We start from the raw sequence: 16,109 nt of genomic DNA, 5'->3' as shown, positions 1-16,109 counted from the left end.
GGGGTAATTTCTCACCGTCTCTCTGTCTCTCTGACAAGCGCATGTGCCCTATAGTAAAAATCTCTCTGGGGGAAAATAAAAAATAAAAAAGTTATTTGGGAATATTACTTTAAAATGAAACATAAACATATAAAATGTTATGAAATGTTCTCCCCTACTGGAAATATTAGCTGATATGATGTGTTAAATACAACACAGAGTGGTTTGAAGATGGGTGTATAATTACCTATGTAAGAAGATGGTCTTTATATAAGTGAGCAATAATGGAGTATTTCAGCTAGACAGGGTGGGAGACACGGTGGTCAAAATATGTTGATAATGAAAAATTTTAACAAAAAAATCATGAAACATAATTCTTACAAAAAATAGATTTTTGGATAATTTATTATTACCTTCCCCAATGCCTTTCACATAAACTCTATTTTGGCATTTTTGTCATGATGTTCGCCATAGTAGAAAGATGACGGTTAAAATTGCCCCGTGTGCACAAACATATTTATCATTTATCCACGTAGGAGATAAAACGGGAAAACGCCTCGCTTGCCTTCGTCAGCCTCATGCTCCTCTGGTTTCTTCCCTTTGATACTTCTTTCCCTGTTTCACTCTGAATTCAATGAAAATATGGTCTTTTACATAGTGAGGGAAAATATTAATATCTTTAATATTCATGATGAGAGCAAAAGCTGATGCACATTAAAGCATTTTATTCGACACCGAATTTGTTTTCAACGCACCAAGGTAAGAGAGGAAGACACCACGAATTGTCTTGTCCACACCGCTATGAGTGGCTTCGGCAGCGTCTGTGGCTCCTGAGCGTGCAGAGTTAAAACCAGGCACACCCTCCCCAGTTCAAATGCTATGCTCCTGAATACTTTGGCTGAATGAGCAGGAAGCACGAGGTACCCATGAGATGTCACGGACAAGGAAGACGCATGGTGACACGGCAATGGCCAGTCAGCACAGGCGTTCCTGAATCATCTTATGTAAAAAGAAAAATAAATTGGCAATTGCCTCAAAAATACACGGGTGACTGGAGGCGTGCCACAAACTAGTAACAGAAATGACTTCTTAGTAAACTACTGACACGGCCCCCAACTGCGGAGTGAGCGACAGACGTTACTGTCTCCCAGACCCTCTGCGGGCAGCCAAAGAGGCGCGGGGAAAATGCCAACAGAGGCCGAGGAAGCCCCAGGAAGCAGACGGCGCAGGGGACCCGCACCGCCCGCGCTCTCCTTGGGTTGGAACAAGGACAGGCCAGACCACGTCCCGTGTCCCCAGAGCTCTGTTGTCCTGGAACCCATGAACACACCGGGCAAAGTTCAGTGCCCTCAGCCAGAAACACGAAAAGGGCCACACGAATACAAGTACATGTCTTTGTATTGCCCGTACATATTTACCAAAAATATGAGTGGAACAATAGCTTCTGTGCTATTTTTTAAGTAGCCGATGAACTATTTAGGAAAATATTTTGAAATCATGGCTCAAGGGGATCATTTATCCAAACCTGAGATAAATTTGAAATACAAAGGTCCCTGAAAAGGTTTCTAAACATCAAGACTGGCACTTAAAAATATATTATTGACGCTTTCAAAAACTGATCTAATGATTCGATTGGCTCCACTTTTATAGGCACACCAATAGGAATGTGGATCACAGAACACAACAAAATAGCCACCAACTTGGCACGCGCGTGGGACCACAGCTCATTACACAACTTCAGTGCTCAATCGTGTATGTGTTTTATTTAGTCTTTGAGGTTAAGTCTTTAAAAGAATGGAATGACATTTCAATTCTCAGCTAAATTCTGTGAGTGTGATAGGAGTGGTGTGTTATCACCAAGCTCAGGGCATGGTGCATCATGGGAGATAAAGAGCATTTGTTGAGTGACTCTGAGTTGAACCAGTAAGGCTGTGCAATAGTGAGCTACGGCTCTGTTTATGTACAAGTTTTTATCTACACTTTGTACATTCCACAACTCCTTATGTCATTGTACGACTGCACAAAACGGGTGTAATTTTATGGGCTGGAAGGACCAATGCCGGTCTATAAAAACTGGCCCTATGATAAGATCCTGCCATTTACATTTTGTTCTTCAGCTGGTTCTGGGAGGAAGGGTGATTGCAAAGATTCTGCTGGTTCTGCCATTTACAACCCTTTCCCACCGAGCATCTCCTTCTCTCCAGCCAGAGCAAAAGTGCCTTTTGGTTCATGTAAATGTTAGAAGAATTAAGTGTATAAAACATAATGCCGAAGTTAGAGAAATGACAGAAAATCCTGACCCGCGTTTGCTGGAAAATCTGAACTGTCAGAATGCCATTAGATTCAAATAAGATTGTAAGTACTGAAATAAAAACAGAACAACGATAATGACCATCCGTTTTTCGGGCCACTCTGCCATAAACATGAATCAAGCTGAGGCCGTCAACATTACACCCCTTGCCGAAGGTACAGAGGAGTCTTTTCTGCTGTCCGACAGAAGCTGTTATTTACAAGTATTGTTACATATGCACATATTTACAGATTTATAACTGAGAGTTACACACGAGACGGGCAGTGCTGACCTTACCAGGGAAGTATTCTCTGTGTGTCTAGGTATTTACAGCACACAAAACATTTCTATTGCATCCCTCAGCCTCGATCTCTTCTCATCCAATTTGCACACTTCTCTAAACTGTACAGAACTATGATATACTTAAACGTGTAGCAAAATAGTGTATCTTCTCTTTCTACGTATGAATAAAATGCACATTTTAAGACTATTTAGATGACAACGAAGGTGTCACTGGAAGGGAATTAAAGAAATACATTTATTGGCTCATGTAACAATTTCATTTTATTAAGGATTATGGATTACCTTGTGTGAGGAAACTTTTATGGCAAGGTTGTCTTCATGGCAAATTCTGTTCATAAGATGCGTTTGTGACCTTGTATTGATACAATCATGCAAAGCACATAATAGAATTACACTAAAACAAAGAAAATGTTTAAAAAATTAGAAGAGGCAAAGAATAGCAATTTTTGTTGCGATTTTGCTTACTTCCATTAGATACTCCTGTTACTGATTTTATGGACATACCTATTGATGCACTATACTCAAATACTGTACAAAATTGCAAGAGATGCCACGACTTGACTACTTATGTTTCTACAAAAACACCGTCCTAAGGTGCGTCGATTAGTAAAGCCAACTAATAACTGCTAATGTGTCAGTCAAAAGTATTTTAGTCTGCCGAAATCTCTGAATCTAGGCACGAGACACAACGGTTGATGTTTAGTAGCACATTTCAAGGGCATAAAGGTTACCTGTAAAAGATTTTCAAAGGAAAATGAATTTTGCCCCCCTTATTAGTAATTCTATAAAATTGAAAACGGTGGTTTCCGACTGAGCTACGTGTGTGTCTGAGTGTCAGTGTGCAATAATCCACATGGATGGGTGATGTTGAAAGTAGCAGTTTAAAAATGTTCAACTCTTACCAAAACCTCGTATGGTATACAAAGCTATTGTAAATTTGTGTCAGTGAAATTGAAAGTTGCAACTTACAAAAGCAGATTTACATGAATTCGTATCTGGAAGAGCCTCATTCAAGATCGAAAGATGTGCCAAGGAACCGCCCTTTCCTTTAGGATTCGTGGCTTCTGAGTCCTGATGAAAGGAAGCCTTAAGGCAAAATTTGCAGTAAACAGGAAAGAAGAGAATCATAGAAGTGCTCGGACACAGCCCGGGACACCCATGAGTCCTCACTGGCGGGGGTTTCTGGCACAGGTTTCTAATCCAGTGTGAATGGTGCCCCACAGCAGCCAAACTGGATGCTCTCCGCAGTCTCCAGCACCAAGAAAATTTAGTTGATCAACTGCAACGCAACGCATATCTAGAAGGAACGAGACACATTTATTCTTTTTGTTTTAATTTCAGGTCATTTCCAATGACTGAAAGAAGTTGTAGGAGTTCAATGATTACTTTCAAATAAAAGCTGAAGCTAAGAATGTAACGACCATGGCATTCCAATGGTTCCTACACCGTAGGCAAATTGCACATCCTGTCAGGTGACTCGTAAGGATCTGAGTTCGTCATGGTGTGACGTGTACATGGCTACAGATGTGATGCAGAGGAATTAAAAGCTGATTTCGGATCTCTAGTGTTTCTTCTTAGGGGTGCCAAGTTTTCCATGACAGTAGCAGGGATTCTGAGCACTCATGGAGAGAACTAACATCGCGGATATGAAGTGCTGCTACAGAGGAATTCTTTTTTTTAAGACTGACAGTGTACTCTTCCATCATAATCAGCTGATGGTAGAACACACTCCTGCCGAAGACCTAAGGCAGAAGGGTCCACACACAGGGGTACAGGTTTCCCACTGTCATCACCATGGAAGCAGAAAATAAACAGGGGCTCAGAAATCAACTTCACACCAGGTCATCGGGGAGATCTCTACAAAAGGCAATGGCTCTATGGGCATGGGGAGCTTCCTGCCTTGGTTCCATTGGAGTTAGCAAATGCATGTCTCCATTAAAAGTCTACGGATGAGCTATGCCGCTATATACAAACTGCACATGTTGGTTCACAAATTAGCAGTTATTAGTCGAACTGTACAGAGCAAAACCAACCAAGCTTACCATCGCTAAACACCTCCCAAATAACCCTTGCCGAGATTCAAGGACTAACCCCTAATACCGGTTCTCTGTTTAAATACGTGGCCCAGTAAACTAAATTGAAAGTACCAAACAAAACTGGGAAAACTATCCTAGACATTCTATCAATCTTGCTGACACTGTTGAACGTTTTCTTGGCTTCGGCTGGCTTGTTTTCCGGCTTCCTGTTGGGTTCTGGCGTGGTGGCGCTCTTGGAGATGGTGGAAAGCACTGGGTCTTTGGAAAGATTCGGGGCGTAGTTGGCCACAGCCACCGCGTAGGCGTTGTTCTGTACCATGACAGAGGCCTTCTCTTTTTTCTATTGAGAAATACAAGAATGATCAGAGTGTGGGCTGAGCCTGCATGTGACCTGTTTCCATACTCCAGTTCAAGTTCTGATAAAAAGTATCCTGGCACACATTATTACACGTTAGAGAAAAATACAATTTAGGGGAATACATAAAAGGGGCATATTAAATCCAAAAACCCCTAGGGCCATAAAACCCTTTGAATACAACTCAACCTTAAAGAACCGTTTTTTTAAATCGCTCACGTGGTACATACATACTACAAAAATACATTCTTTTACTCTGATGAGTCACCGAAATAACTATTCAATGAAAGAGTGAATGAAAGAGTGAAATGTAGAACTATTTTAACAAGAGGAATGATCTTCTACAGTGAATGCTCCCAGATTTCTTCCCTAGTAACAGGATTCCCTTCTACCTTACACGGAAATCACACAGCGACGCCTCACTCAGTTGGTGGGACGCTGTCACCTTATGCAGATGGCAATGTAAAACCATACTAACAACACTGAGAAAATATTAGATACAAACTCTTGGGTTTTTGCTTTGCTCATTCCAAATCTGCCTCACCCTATAATCTCCAGTTCCGTTATCAGCAACACCATTTGGGCCACTATTACCTTCTGCCTGGATCAGACACTATTTCTTTTCCATTTAACTTGGCCTTTGGCAATCCTTCAGCATGTGATAACCACAAGGATCTTTTTTGTTTTTTTCTTTTTCTTTTTTTTTTTTTGGAGAGATTTTTGCTATAGGGCGCGTGCACTCGCCAGACAGACAGAGAGAGACAGAGAGACAGAAAGCGAGAAATCACCCCCCAGGGAGGATGGTCACGCCGCAATCCCTTCTCCTCCATTCTCCTCTCGGGATCTTGGGCACGCACGCACACGCGCCCGGCGTGAGTTTAAGCCACCGGGTCCGGGATGCAAACCGCGGTCGACTACATGGGAGTCCAGCAACATAGCCATTATGCTAACTGCTGGTTCCCACCACAAGGATCTTTTAAAAACATCAATCAGATCACGTCCTTTTGGAACTTCAATCTCTACTCACAGAATGTGAGTATCCCTTGGTCACCGGGAACTAACCCACGACAGGACTGCAGCTCTCAGAACACAGCCTTACGTGGGGCCTGGCCATGCTGGTTCTCTGGCCTGGAATGCCTTCTCTCTATCGTCTTCCCATGACCAATCCCACTCCTGTTCTGGTCTTGGTTTAAAACTCACTTAGTCAGAAAGCCCTTCCCTCACCAGTGTATCTAATGTAGATTTTGTCCCCCATACACGGCCTTTCACAGCGCCCAAATGTCTTTCTCTCATGGCATTTTTCCAAAGGCAAGGGTGCTTCCTTAGTTGGTGACTGACCGACTGTTCCCTTTCTCAGAAGGACTGCAGTCTGAGGAGGGTGGGGGCTGCTCCTGCGTGGCTCTCTCTGTCACCTTGCCCTCACGCGAGCCCTTCCACAAGGAGGCACAGAGAATGCAGGTAAATTAATGAAACCTGAAAGTAAGCGCAGTATTTATCTGTGTTTCTACACTAATATGAATATATTGTTAGATATCTAAACACAAAGAAAATTGAGCAAGCAATAAATTATCCAAAATATATACTTGTGTAACTCAACAGATAAGAGGACAAATTGGTCTAGAATAGAATTTTAAGTGTAAGTTATTTTAATGAAAAATTCCCCAAGTGTTCAAATAAGATAAGCAAGGAGATCTGGGACCAGCAGGGGGCATAGTGTTTACACCACTGGATTCCCAAGTATCAATTGCAGCTTGAGTCCTGGACCTAGTGGACTGAAACTCACACTGGGCACATGCGCGTGCGTGCCCAAAACCCCAAGAGGAAAATGGAGAAGGGATTGTGGCGTGGCCATCCCCCCAGAGAAGGGTGATTTCTCACTTTCTGTCTCTCTCTCTCCTGTGAGTGCATGAGCCCTATCAAAAAAAAAAAAATCTTAAAAAAAGCTAAGAAAGAAATCTGAAAGCTCAGAAGGACGTGAACACAGGCCTGGACTAGCCATCCTTCACTGGCCTGGGTTTCTCCCTCTCCTCCTTCCACTGCTAACAAGATAGTCTTCCAGATCTGGCTGGAATATAAAAGAAGTAGGGATGAAGAATTACCATGTGTAACTTTACAACTTTACAAAAGCAACAAAACAGCTCTCCCTCAGTACTAAGGCCTGTGCAGTTTCCAGGTTACAAGTGGGGAATGTTCTCCAAATGTGTAGCTGGGAAGGGAACGAGGGCTAAGACTTTTAGAACTCAAGATGGCTTCAGGCTGACAAAACTTCTACCCAGTAGGAAGGAAGTTCCGCTGTTAACCTCCTTTACAAGTTCAGAAACGGAGGCTTAAAGGCTTTACGACTTGACAGTTCTCCTCTCCACTAAATGGCTGAAAACGGCCAGGTACTTAGATAGGTTTGATTTCCAGACCTCTGCTTGTAAACACCATCCTAACTGACTTTCCACCTGAGGAAGCTGTGTGAAAGTAGGGAGTCCTTTCTTCTTAAAATTCTCCAGACAAGGTTGATATCACTAGGTCAACTTTCAAAAAGGACTTTTTAAGTTACCCACAGAGCGTCTAACGTACAGGGTTTGTATTATTACTTGGAGTATATCTAAACATTTCAAAGAGTTTCTCTGTAAGAATTTGGGCCTTGGGAAAATTCCTTCACCTCTTCCTGCTTCAGCTCCTAGTTGGAAAGAAAAGCCAGAGGGTGAGACCAAAGCCATGTTGAAATGCTCTATGAACGAATGATCCGAGGAACGTTTGAACCGCACTGAGAATGACACTAGCACCCTGTGACAGTCATAACGCCTCCACACACCTCAGTGACCACTGGAGTTATAACGTAGGCCATTTCACTCGTTTTGCCTTTGGACCTGTGCAAGGGAGGTTTCACAGAAAGGGGTCACTTAAGTGTGACCAGGAATTACCATGTAGGACTTGGGCCTTCAGCAGGCAAGATATAAACGCCCTTTGTAGTGACAGGAACCTTCAAGGGAAGCTCTATGTGAATCCTTACCCATGCCTCTTGAATTAAACTGGTTATGTACGCCATGCTGCAAACTCCCAACTTGAGGTCAGGGAAACCGGCCACCAGAACAGACATTTGAAACAACTGGAGGCCACTGACTCGGAGTACCCAGAGGGCCAGACGGGCTGGACCAGCTGAAGAGCAGCCCCGAACACCTGTGTGGTGCCGACTCTATAAACAGCTCTGCTAAAAATCACTTCAGTATATGTTTGTAACTTTTACCGACTTAGTTCTAACACACTTTTTAAAAAATGACTCAAAGTATAGCTTCAATTTCCGAATGCAAGTGTAAGGTCCAGAGGGGGCTCCGCACTTAAGGAGCTGATGGTGGGAACCAGCAGTTAGTGTAATGGCTATGTCGCTGGACTCCCACGTAGTCGACCATGGTTCGCGTCCCGGACCCGGTGGCTTAGAACTCACGCCGGGCGCGTGTGCATGCGTGCCCAAGATCCCGAGAGGAGAATGGACGAGAAGGGATTGCAGTGTGACCATCCCCTCTGGGGGGTGATTTCTTGCTTTCTGTCTCTCTGTCTCTCTGTCTCTCTTTGTCTGTCGGGCGAGCGCACGCACCCTATAGCAAAAATCTCTCCAAAAAAACAAAGGAGCTGATGGCGGTGTAGCAAGCACAGGGCGACGGCCTTCCAACGTGTCTTTACTGAAGACCCAGCACTCGGCATCTGAATTTCCTGTTAGTTCACTGGACAAAGGGCAGGTTCCCCACGGGGCTAGCTCCTCCTAGTTCCTGGCCATAGCACCGCACGGCGCCGCTCTTGCTCACAGTCTGGAGGAAGGAACTCCCCTCAGTCAATTTGAAAACAATAACCACAACCCTGTAGTAAAGCAAGCTGCTCCTTTGTTTAAAATTAAAATAATGTATACAGAGAAAAAATAAGGTTGAATTTCTAGCTGACTTATAACCCTAAAATATTATAAAGGAGAGTATGGAGATTAAGCCCACTTGGCATATCTTACCACTGTTCTCTGTAAGGTATAGGTTTAATGGCGGTAGCACCAAGGAACACCCATACTCTAAACCGTTACTAGGAGGTGTTATCTTGTTCTGCTCACAGCCAGCTTCTCTGAAATGAAATGATACTGAGAGAAGCTGAAGTGCAGAGAGCTCTGTGAACACAGTGTGAGCCTCAGATCAAGCCAGACCGTCAGCTGGCAAGCACTGTGGGCCATGTGACTTCGACCCACCCTTACTGAGTCTACTTTACTCAGGGTAGACCCTCAGACCCTTGAAGACAAATAGTTCAACACAATGTATGCTGTGTTAACTGTTCAAAACAGTACTCACTGCCACGAAGGAATATTTTAAAGAAATGTTTTGGAGATATTATTGCAGTAGGGTGTGTGCACTCACCAGAGTCCCAGAGAGAAGGAAAATGAGAAATCACCCTCCAGGGGGGATGGTCATGGCACAATTCCTTCTCCTCCATCTCCTCCCAGGGTTTTAGGCACACACACACACACACACACACACACACACACACACAGCAAGAGTTTTAAGTCACCAGGTCTAGGACTCAAATGCATTTGACCATAAAGGAATCCAGTGCCTTAATCACTACAACTGCTGGCCCAAAGGAATTTTTAAATAATGCCCATATCTAGACAATTCTTCTTTATTTTGAAAACTAGAAAAGTTCTGGTAGTTCTTACTACCTAATTTCTTACAGTCAAATTTAGTCTGATGCTGTAGTCCACTTTAAATAACTTCAATAAAATCATCGTGGCCAAAAATATACAGTGCAGACCGGGGTTCTGAAGTTAAAAAAAAAAAAAAAAAAAAAAGTAGTGTTTAAAGTTAAGAATGGAACCAATAGGAAGGAGAACGGGAGAAACAAAAGCGTACTAATACTACTGTTTTCTATTAATTTAAGCAACATTTTGCTTTGGCTACTCTCCTGATACAGCACCTTTCCAGAATTCTGTACTACAATGTTTTGCTATCCGGTCCAATGGTAATTAAAGACATAAACTATCCAGAAATGCATTCGGCTTTCTTGCACTTCCTGCCCTGATCTGTACACCTCCCATACTCCCATACTCCTTACGCTGTGAAGGGCACCACAACTCAACTAGAAACTGGTGATTAACCCCACGGTGGCCCCCTATCAGATGCGGTATACCTCCTTAACATCCGTGGGCTACAACTGACTGAGCTTTGAGTAACACCTTGGAGACAGCTTTCTACCAGCTGCAGGGAGGAACCTTTCTATGCCCTTCCAAAGGAGGCTAGTGCTCTATAATGGCACACACGTGCTTCTTGAAGGCACAAACTATGTACCGGAGAGCTCCTGCCATACAGCGCCCTGCACAGAGCAGACTTAAAAAAATGGCTTAATGAAAAATGAATGGTCTGTATTAGAGTGATTACGATGATAAAAAATGTGTAATGAAACATGAAGTACAACACAAGAGACTCTGTTTTATAACATATAATACATACCTTACTAGACATTAGATTAGCTAGTTATAAAGAAATTAGATTAGCTAGAAATAGAATTCAATAACTTATTCTAAAGTCTGCTACGTAATTAATCTGAAAGCCATCAATTTCACATCTATAGACTTGAAAGACTGGGAACTAATCAAACCAGCCAACCAGAACACAACACCTCAAGACATCGTTTTACTTGTGAATGAGGAATGAGACCCACACAAGTGGAAAGGGGTCGAGGACGTGACTTAGACACGAAACCAGTGAATGTTTTGTACACACTCTGGGGGACAGAGTAAGCAATGCTGTTACACAGTGTGCTGAGAGCCGGTTGTCACTAAAGTGGAGTAAAAGGGAATATACCCCACAATCACTGATTTTCTATTCTTAAGTGATGTGTCACAGGGTTCCAACTATTTTGAGTTTTTTTTTTTTCTTTATATTAAAGTCTCTGGATACAGACTTTTAAATGCCAAGTCTAAAAAACTCCTGGTCGCAGAAATCGATGTGTCTTATGATGGTGCACCTTACAGAGAGGAGGTGGGGCTCTCATACAACCCACTATCACAAGATCTGGAGAAAACCTCGGGTCTCCGAGGGATGAGTGTATTCACATGTTCTTTCTAGCACGTGCAAGTGTATCCACATAGTCACATGTTCCTTCTAGCTCGTGCAAGTGTATCCACATAGTCACATGTTCCTTCTAGCTCGTGCAAGTGTATCCACATAGTCACATGTTCCTTCTAGCTCGTGCAAGTGTATCCACATAGTCACATGTTCCTTCTAGCTCGTGCAAGTGTATCCACATAGTCACATGTTCCTTCTAGCTCGTGCAAGTGTATCCACATAGTCACATGTTCCTTCTAGCTCGTGCAAGTGTATCCACATAGTCACATGTTCCTTCTAGCTCGTGCAAGTGTATCCACATAGTCACATGTTCCTTCTAGCTCGTGCAAGTGTATCCACATAGTCACATGTTCCTTCTAGCTCGTGCAAGTGTATCCACATAGTCACATGTTCCTTCTAGCTCGTGCAAGTGTATCCACATAGTCACATGTTCCTTCTAGCTCGTGCAAGTGTATCCACATAGTCACATGTTCCTTCTAGCTCGTGCAAGTGTATCCACATAGTCACATGTTCCTTCTAGCTCGTGCAAGTGTATCCACATAGTCACATGTTCCTTCTAGCTCGTGCAAGTGTATCCACATAGTCACATGTTCCTTCTAGCTCGTGCAAGTGTATCCACATAGTCACATGTTCCTTCTAGCTCGTGCAAGTGTATCCACATAGTCACATGTTCCTTCTAGCTCGTGCAAGTGTATCCACATAGTCACATGTTCCTTCTAGCTCGTGCAAGTGTATCCACATAGTCACATGTTCCTTCTAGCTCGTGCAAGTGTATCCACATAGTCACATGTTCCTTCTAGCTCGTGCAAGTGTATCCACATAGTCACATGTTCCTTCTAGCTCGTGCAAGTGTATCCACATAGTCACATGTTCCTTCTAGCTCGTGCAAGTGTATCCACATAGTCACATGTTCCTTCTAGCTCGTGCAAGTGTATCCACATAGTCACATGTTCCTTCTAGCTCGTGCAAGTGTATCCACATAGTCACATGTTCCTTCTAGCTCGTGCAAGTGTATCCACATAGTCACATGTTCCTTCTAGCTCGTGCAAGTGTATCCACATAGTCACATGTTCCTTCTAGCTCGTGCAAGTGTATCCACATAGTCACATGTTCCTTCTAGCTCGTGCAAGTGTATCCACATAGTCACATGTTCCTTCTAGCTCGTGCAAGTGTATCCACATAGTCACATGTTCCTTCTAGCTCGTGCAAGTGTATCCACATAGTCACATGTTCCTTCTAGCATATGCAAGTGTCTGCACATAGTCACATGTTCTTTCTAGCACGTGCGAGTGTATCCACATAGTCACATGTTCTTTCTAGCACGTGCATGTGTATCCACATAGTCACATGTTCCTTCTAGCACGTGCGAGTGTATCCACATAGTCACATGTTCCTTCTAGCACGCGCAAGTGTATCCACATAGTCACATGTTCCTTCTAGCACGCCATGCTGCCTGTTTACAGTCACTGCAGCCACCACCAACAGAAAGCCCGCTGGCTATAAAACAGCATGCCCCCTGGCCAGGTGCTGCAACTGTTCACTGTCTGCTCATGTCCTGGGAAAAGTGATACTTACAGAAGCATGTTTGAAGGTTAAACAGTCCATCCACTTCTCTAAGTACTCTAAAGTCTTTCCTTGGATTAAATTGGGCCATGAGAAAGCTATATACTTGGACCATAATAGCTTAGCTCCTTGAAGAATTGCCTTCACTGTGTTGTATGTTAATATAAAGCCTTCAGCTTTTATTGAAGGGGACTACAAAAAACATCAATATGAAATCCATTACTATGTTTATCGGGAAAAATTAACATCCCTCGCTACAGAACCCAGTTTTCCCTAAAGTAAAACTTACAGCATGTAAGAAAAGTACAAGCCCTGAGGAAATGTGTGTGTGTTTTTGGTTAAAAAAAAAGAAAAATAGCTCCCTCCCAACCCTCATGAGTTAGGTTAGTCACCGAGAACTTCAGAATGTGAAGTCAAGTCCCATAGCGACCAAGTGCCACCACCTGCTGTCCCAGTGGGGCCCCGCTGCCTCTGCCTTCCTTCGCCCTGATCCCCTTCTATTTCTAACCTACTGAATTATAACGAAGTGTATGCATTCTTTTGATAAACTGCCTGAAATTCTTCTGGAACAAGGAGGATGCTAAAAAATGCAAATAAATGAATAAATACACTTGAAATGTGATGTTTTCTATGAGCTAAATACAGTGACTCACACAACGGTGAGACATTCCTTAGCAGTTTGGACATTTGCTGCTATGCCTGGGTTTTAATTTATGATCTAGTGTTTTTATATTTTCCTTAGCCAGGTTAGATTCACTGACTCAGACTTAGAAAAGAAAACAACCTCAAGAAATTAAACATTAATCATTTTCAAAAATGTAACTGAAATGAGCTATGTGCCAGCTGCCGTGCTAGGGGACAGACAGGAGGAGAATCAGACAAGACTATTCTCTCAGAACTTGGAACCTAGTGTTCAGAAAACATCTGTGCACAAGAAAACCACAACCTCGCGTCGTGATATAGAAGTGCTATGGAAACACAGTGGCAGGGACCAGTGACTTCAGGCTAGGAAGTTCTGAGATAAGGACTAGTTAGAAAGATCTTAAGGAACAGGTCAAAGTTGTCAGGGAAGGGAGGACATTAGCACCAGAGGGGTCAGCTCGTCCAACGTCATAGAAAGCAAGAAGCAAAGAGGGGCGTGTCTGGGGGGTCATGGTGGCTCGTGATGGTGAGAGGAAGAACATGGGCATGAACTGTGGGTCTGTTTTGGGAGCACCCAGATGTGGGATTGTGACCAAGTAACTTGGCTTGGTGAATTCTCGTTTCTAAAATAGAAGTATCCCCCAGGTACACAGAGGTCAGTGCATGATAAGTGGCAAGGACATGAAACCCTGCCATGTTACTCATCACACAGTGCATGAGAAAGGTACATACTTGGGCTGTCGCAGCTTAGCTCCTTCAGGAACTGCCTCTGATAATAAACTGAAGAGCTCAAGAGGGAAGTGATCTCAATCGTGCTTTCAAGAATAACCCTGGTGGGAACCAGCAGTTAGCGTAATGGCTATGTTGCTGGACTCCCACGTAGTCGACCGTGCTTCGCGTCCCGGACCCAGTGGCTTAAACTCACGCCAGGCGCGTGTGCGTGCGTGCCCAAGATCCCGAGAGGAGAATGAAGGAGAAGGGATTGTGGTGTGACCATCCCCCCTGGGGGGTGATTTCTCGCTTTCTGTCTCTATGTCTCTGTCTGTCTGGTGAGCGCACACACCCTATAGCGAAAACCTCTCAAAAAAAATAAATAAATAAAAAGAAAGAAAGAAAGAATAACCCTGGTAATAATGCAGAAGATGGATCAGAGGAAGACACGAGTAGAAACAGTAAATTAACCACGGAAACACGAGAGATGGGGAATCACCGTCTAAGGAGGCAGAGAGAAGGGACAGGATTTAACAACGGTTAACATTGAGAGATACTGCCACATCGCCGTCATAGGAGGGTAGGTCATGCCGACACGGGAGGTACTGATAGGCCTAGGCAGGGAAAGACAGAAACCTGGATTAGGAAGCTACATTCTGCGTGCTTGTGTGTTGTCTCCTCATCCATTTTTATAGTTATGCAGAGATGGACGTAATATATCCAGGCAGAATATTCCATCCAGGGAAGTGTCCAAGGAATGGGTTGGAGAGACGGTCCTGGAAGCTGGAAGGAAGTTCTGGGGCGTGTTTGTAGATAATGAGCCCAGACAGGCCAGCCCTGGTGGCTCTGGGTAAAGCAGAGCTCCACCACGCTGAGGCCCCAGGGATGTCCACACTCCTGCACTGGATCGCTCTGTCCATACTGGGCGCGTGCAAGTGAGCCTTCCTATGACCTGAACGGGCGAGGTGGGGGAGCATGGTGCGGAGACCCTGTTGGGGATGTCTGTTTGTCTTTCTCTCAGAGGAAATAAATGGATGAACATACAAAAAAGGATAATAGCCCTGGACAGGAACACGAAACGTGAGCTGCAGAGTCTGATTTGGTGATACCTCATCGATTCACAGGGTACTTGCTGGGTGTCTAATGTAGGCAAAGCACTGGGCAAAGGGCCAGGGATAAACAACTTCTTAAAATAAAACAGGGGCACTGTTGTCTCCATCAGGGGAGAAGCTGAGATATGCTTCTATAAGGGCCCCAGTGCAGAGGAGCAGGGTCCTGGGCAGCCACGGTGGGGTGGGTGGGGGGAATCAGACATTTCCTGCAGAGCCCATATTTGTGCTGGGACCAGTAAATGCATGGAGTATGCTCAGGGTTAAATATTCCTGCAGACATTGTCAGCACAATGCTTAAAGAGAGCGTCAGACAGCGAATAGTGAAAACAAAAACATCATAAAAGAAAACCGGAATGACTATCTCTGGGGATATACAAAAGCAGATGCTCGGGAGGCTGGATCCACTCTGAACTCTGGCAGGGAATCTCGGAGCGTAGCGTGAATAGCGGCAGCTTCCAGGATGTGATGGAAGGAAGCTGACATTCCAAGGGCTGTTGTAAGGAGAAAACGAAGAAAACAAAAGCTGCCAAGTTGGGCCTGAAATAGCGCTCTGGACCATGCAGGGGCGAGGTGCCATTTTGGGAAAAGCGAAAAATGTTTATCTGACCTTCAAGTATGGAGGTTACTGGTGCCCTTCAGTAAGTGACAAGTAAATTGATGACAGAGGTCTGAGAACTATACTGAAAAGTGAGAAGATGACGTTGTAAGCGATGCTCTCAGAAAGCTCGAGGAGAAAAAGGTAGAGTCTGAGGATGGGGAAAGGCAGTGGTTAGGATCTGGAAAGGGGGAACAGCACTTAGCATAATGGCTATGTCGCTAGACTCCCACACAGTCAACCACGGTTCGAGTCCCAGACCCGGTGGCTTAAACTCATGCCGGGTGCGTGTGCATGCGTGCTCAAGATCCCGAGGAGAATGGAGGAGAAGGGATTGTGGTATGGCCTCCCCCCTGGGGGGTGACTTCTCGCTTTCTGTCTCTCTGTCTCTGTCTTTCTGGTGAGCGCACATGCCCTATAGCAAAACCCTCTCC

The 16,109-nt window shown here is 44.1% G+C and overlaps 1 protein-coding gene across 3 annotated transcripts in view; it reads right to left on the bottom strand.

Moving 5' to 3' along the window:
* Nucleotides 1-77: 77 nt before the first annotated feature.
* GABRA2 (gamma-aminobutyric acid type A receptor subunit alpha2) overlaps nucleotides 78-16,109 on the bottom strand; it is a 167,008-nt gene continuing 150,976 nt past the window's right edge. The window contains exons 9-10 of one of the 3 annotated variants that reach the window (XR_336885.3): nucleotides 2,855-4,948; nucleotides 78-604 (exon numbers count right to left, since the gene is read on the bottom strand). Coding sequence is in view for 2 of the 3 variants with exons in the window: in XM_027766800.1 (XP_027622601.1) it covers nucleotides 4,652-4,948; nucleotides 12,628-12,807 (477 nt within the window). In the remaining variant the exon portion in view is untranslated. Of the gene's footprint in view, nucleotides 4,949-12,627; nucleotides 12,808-16,109 lie in introns of all 3 variants that reach the window. The other 2 variants (XM_027766800.1, XM_006164722.3) reach the window with 2 other exon arrangements.

The sequence above is a fragment of the Tupaia chinensis genome, unplaced genomic scaffold (assembly GCF_000334495.1).
Source record: "Tupaia chinensis unplaced genomic scaffold, TupChi_1.0 Scaffold143697_1, whole genome shotgun sequence".
Taxonomy (NCBI): domain Eukaryota; kingdom Metazoa; phylum Chordata; class Mammalia; order Scandentia; family Tupaiidae; genus Tupaia; species Tupaia belangeri.
This window is presented reverse-complemented; position numbering and strand designations above follow the sequence as displayed.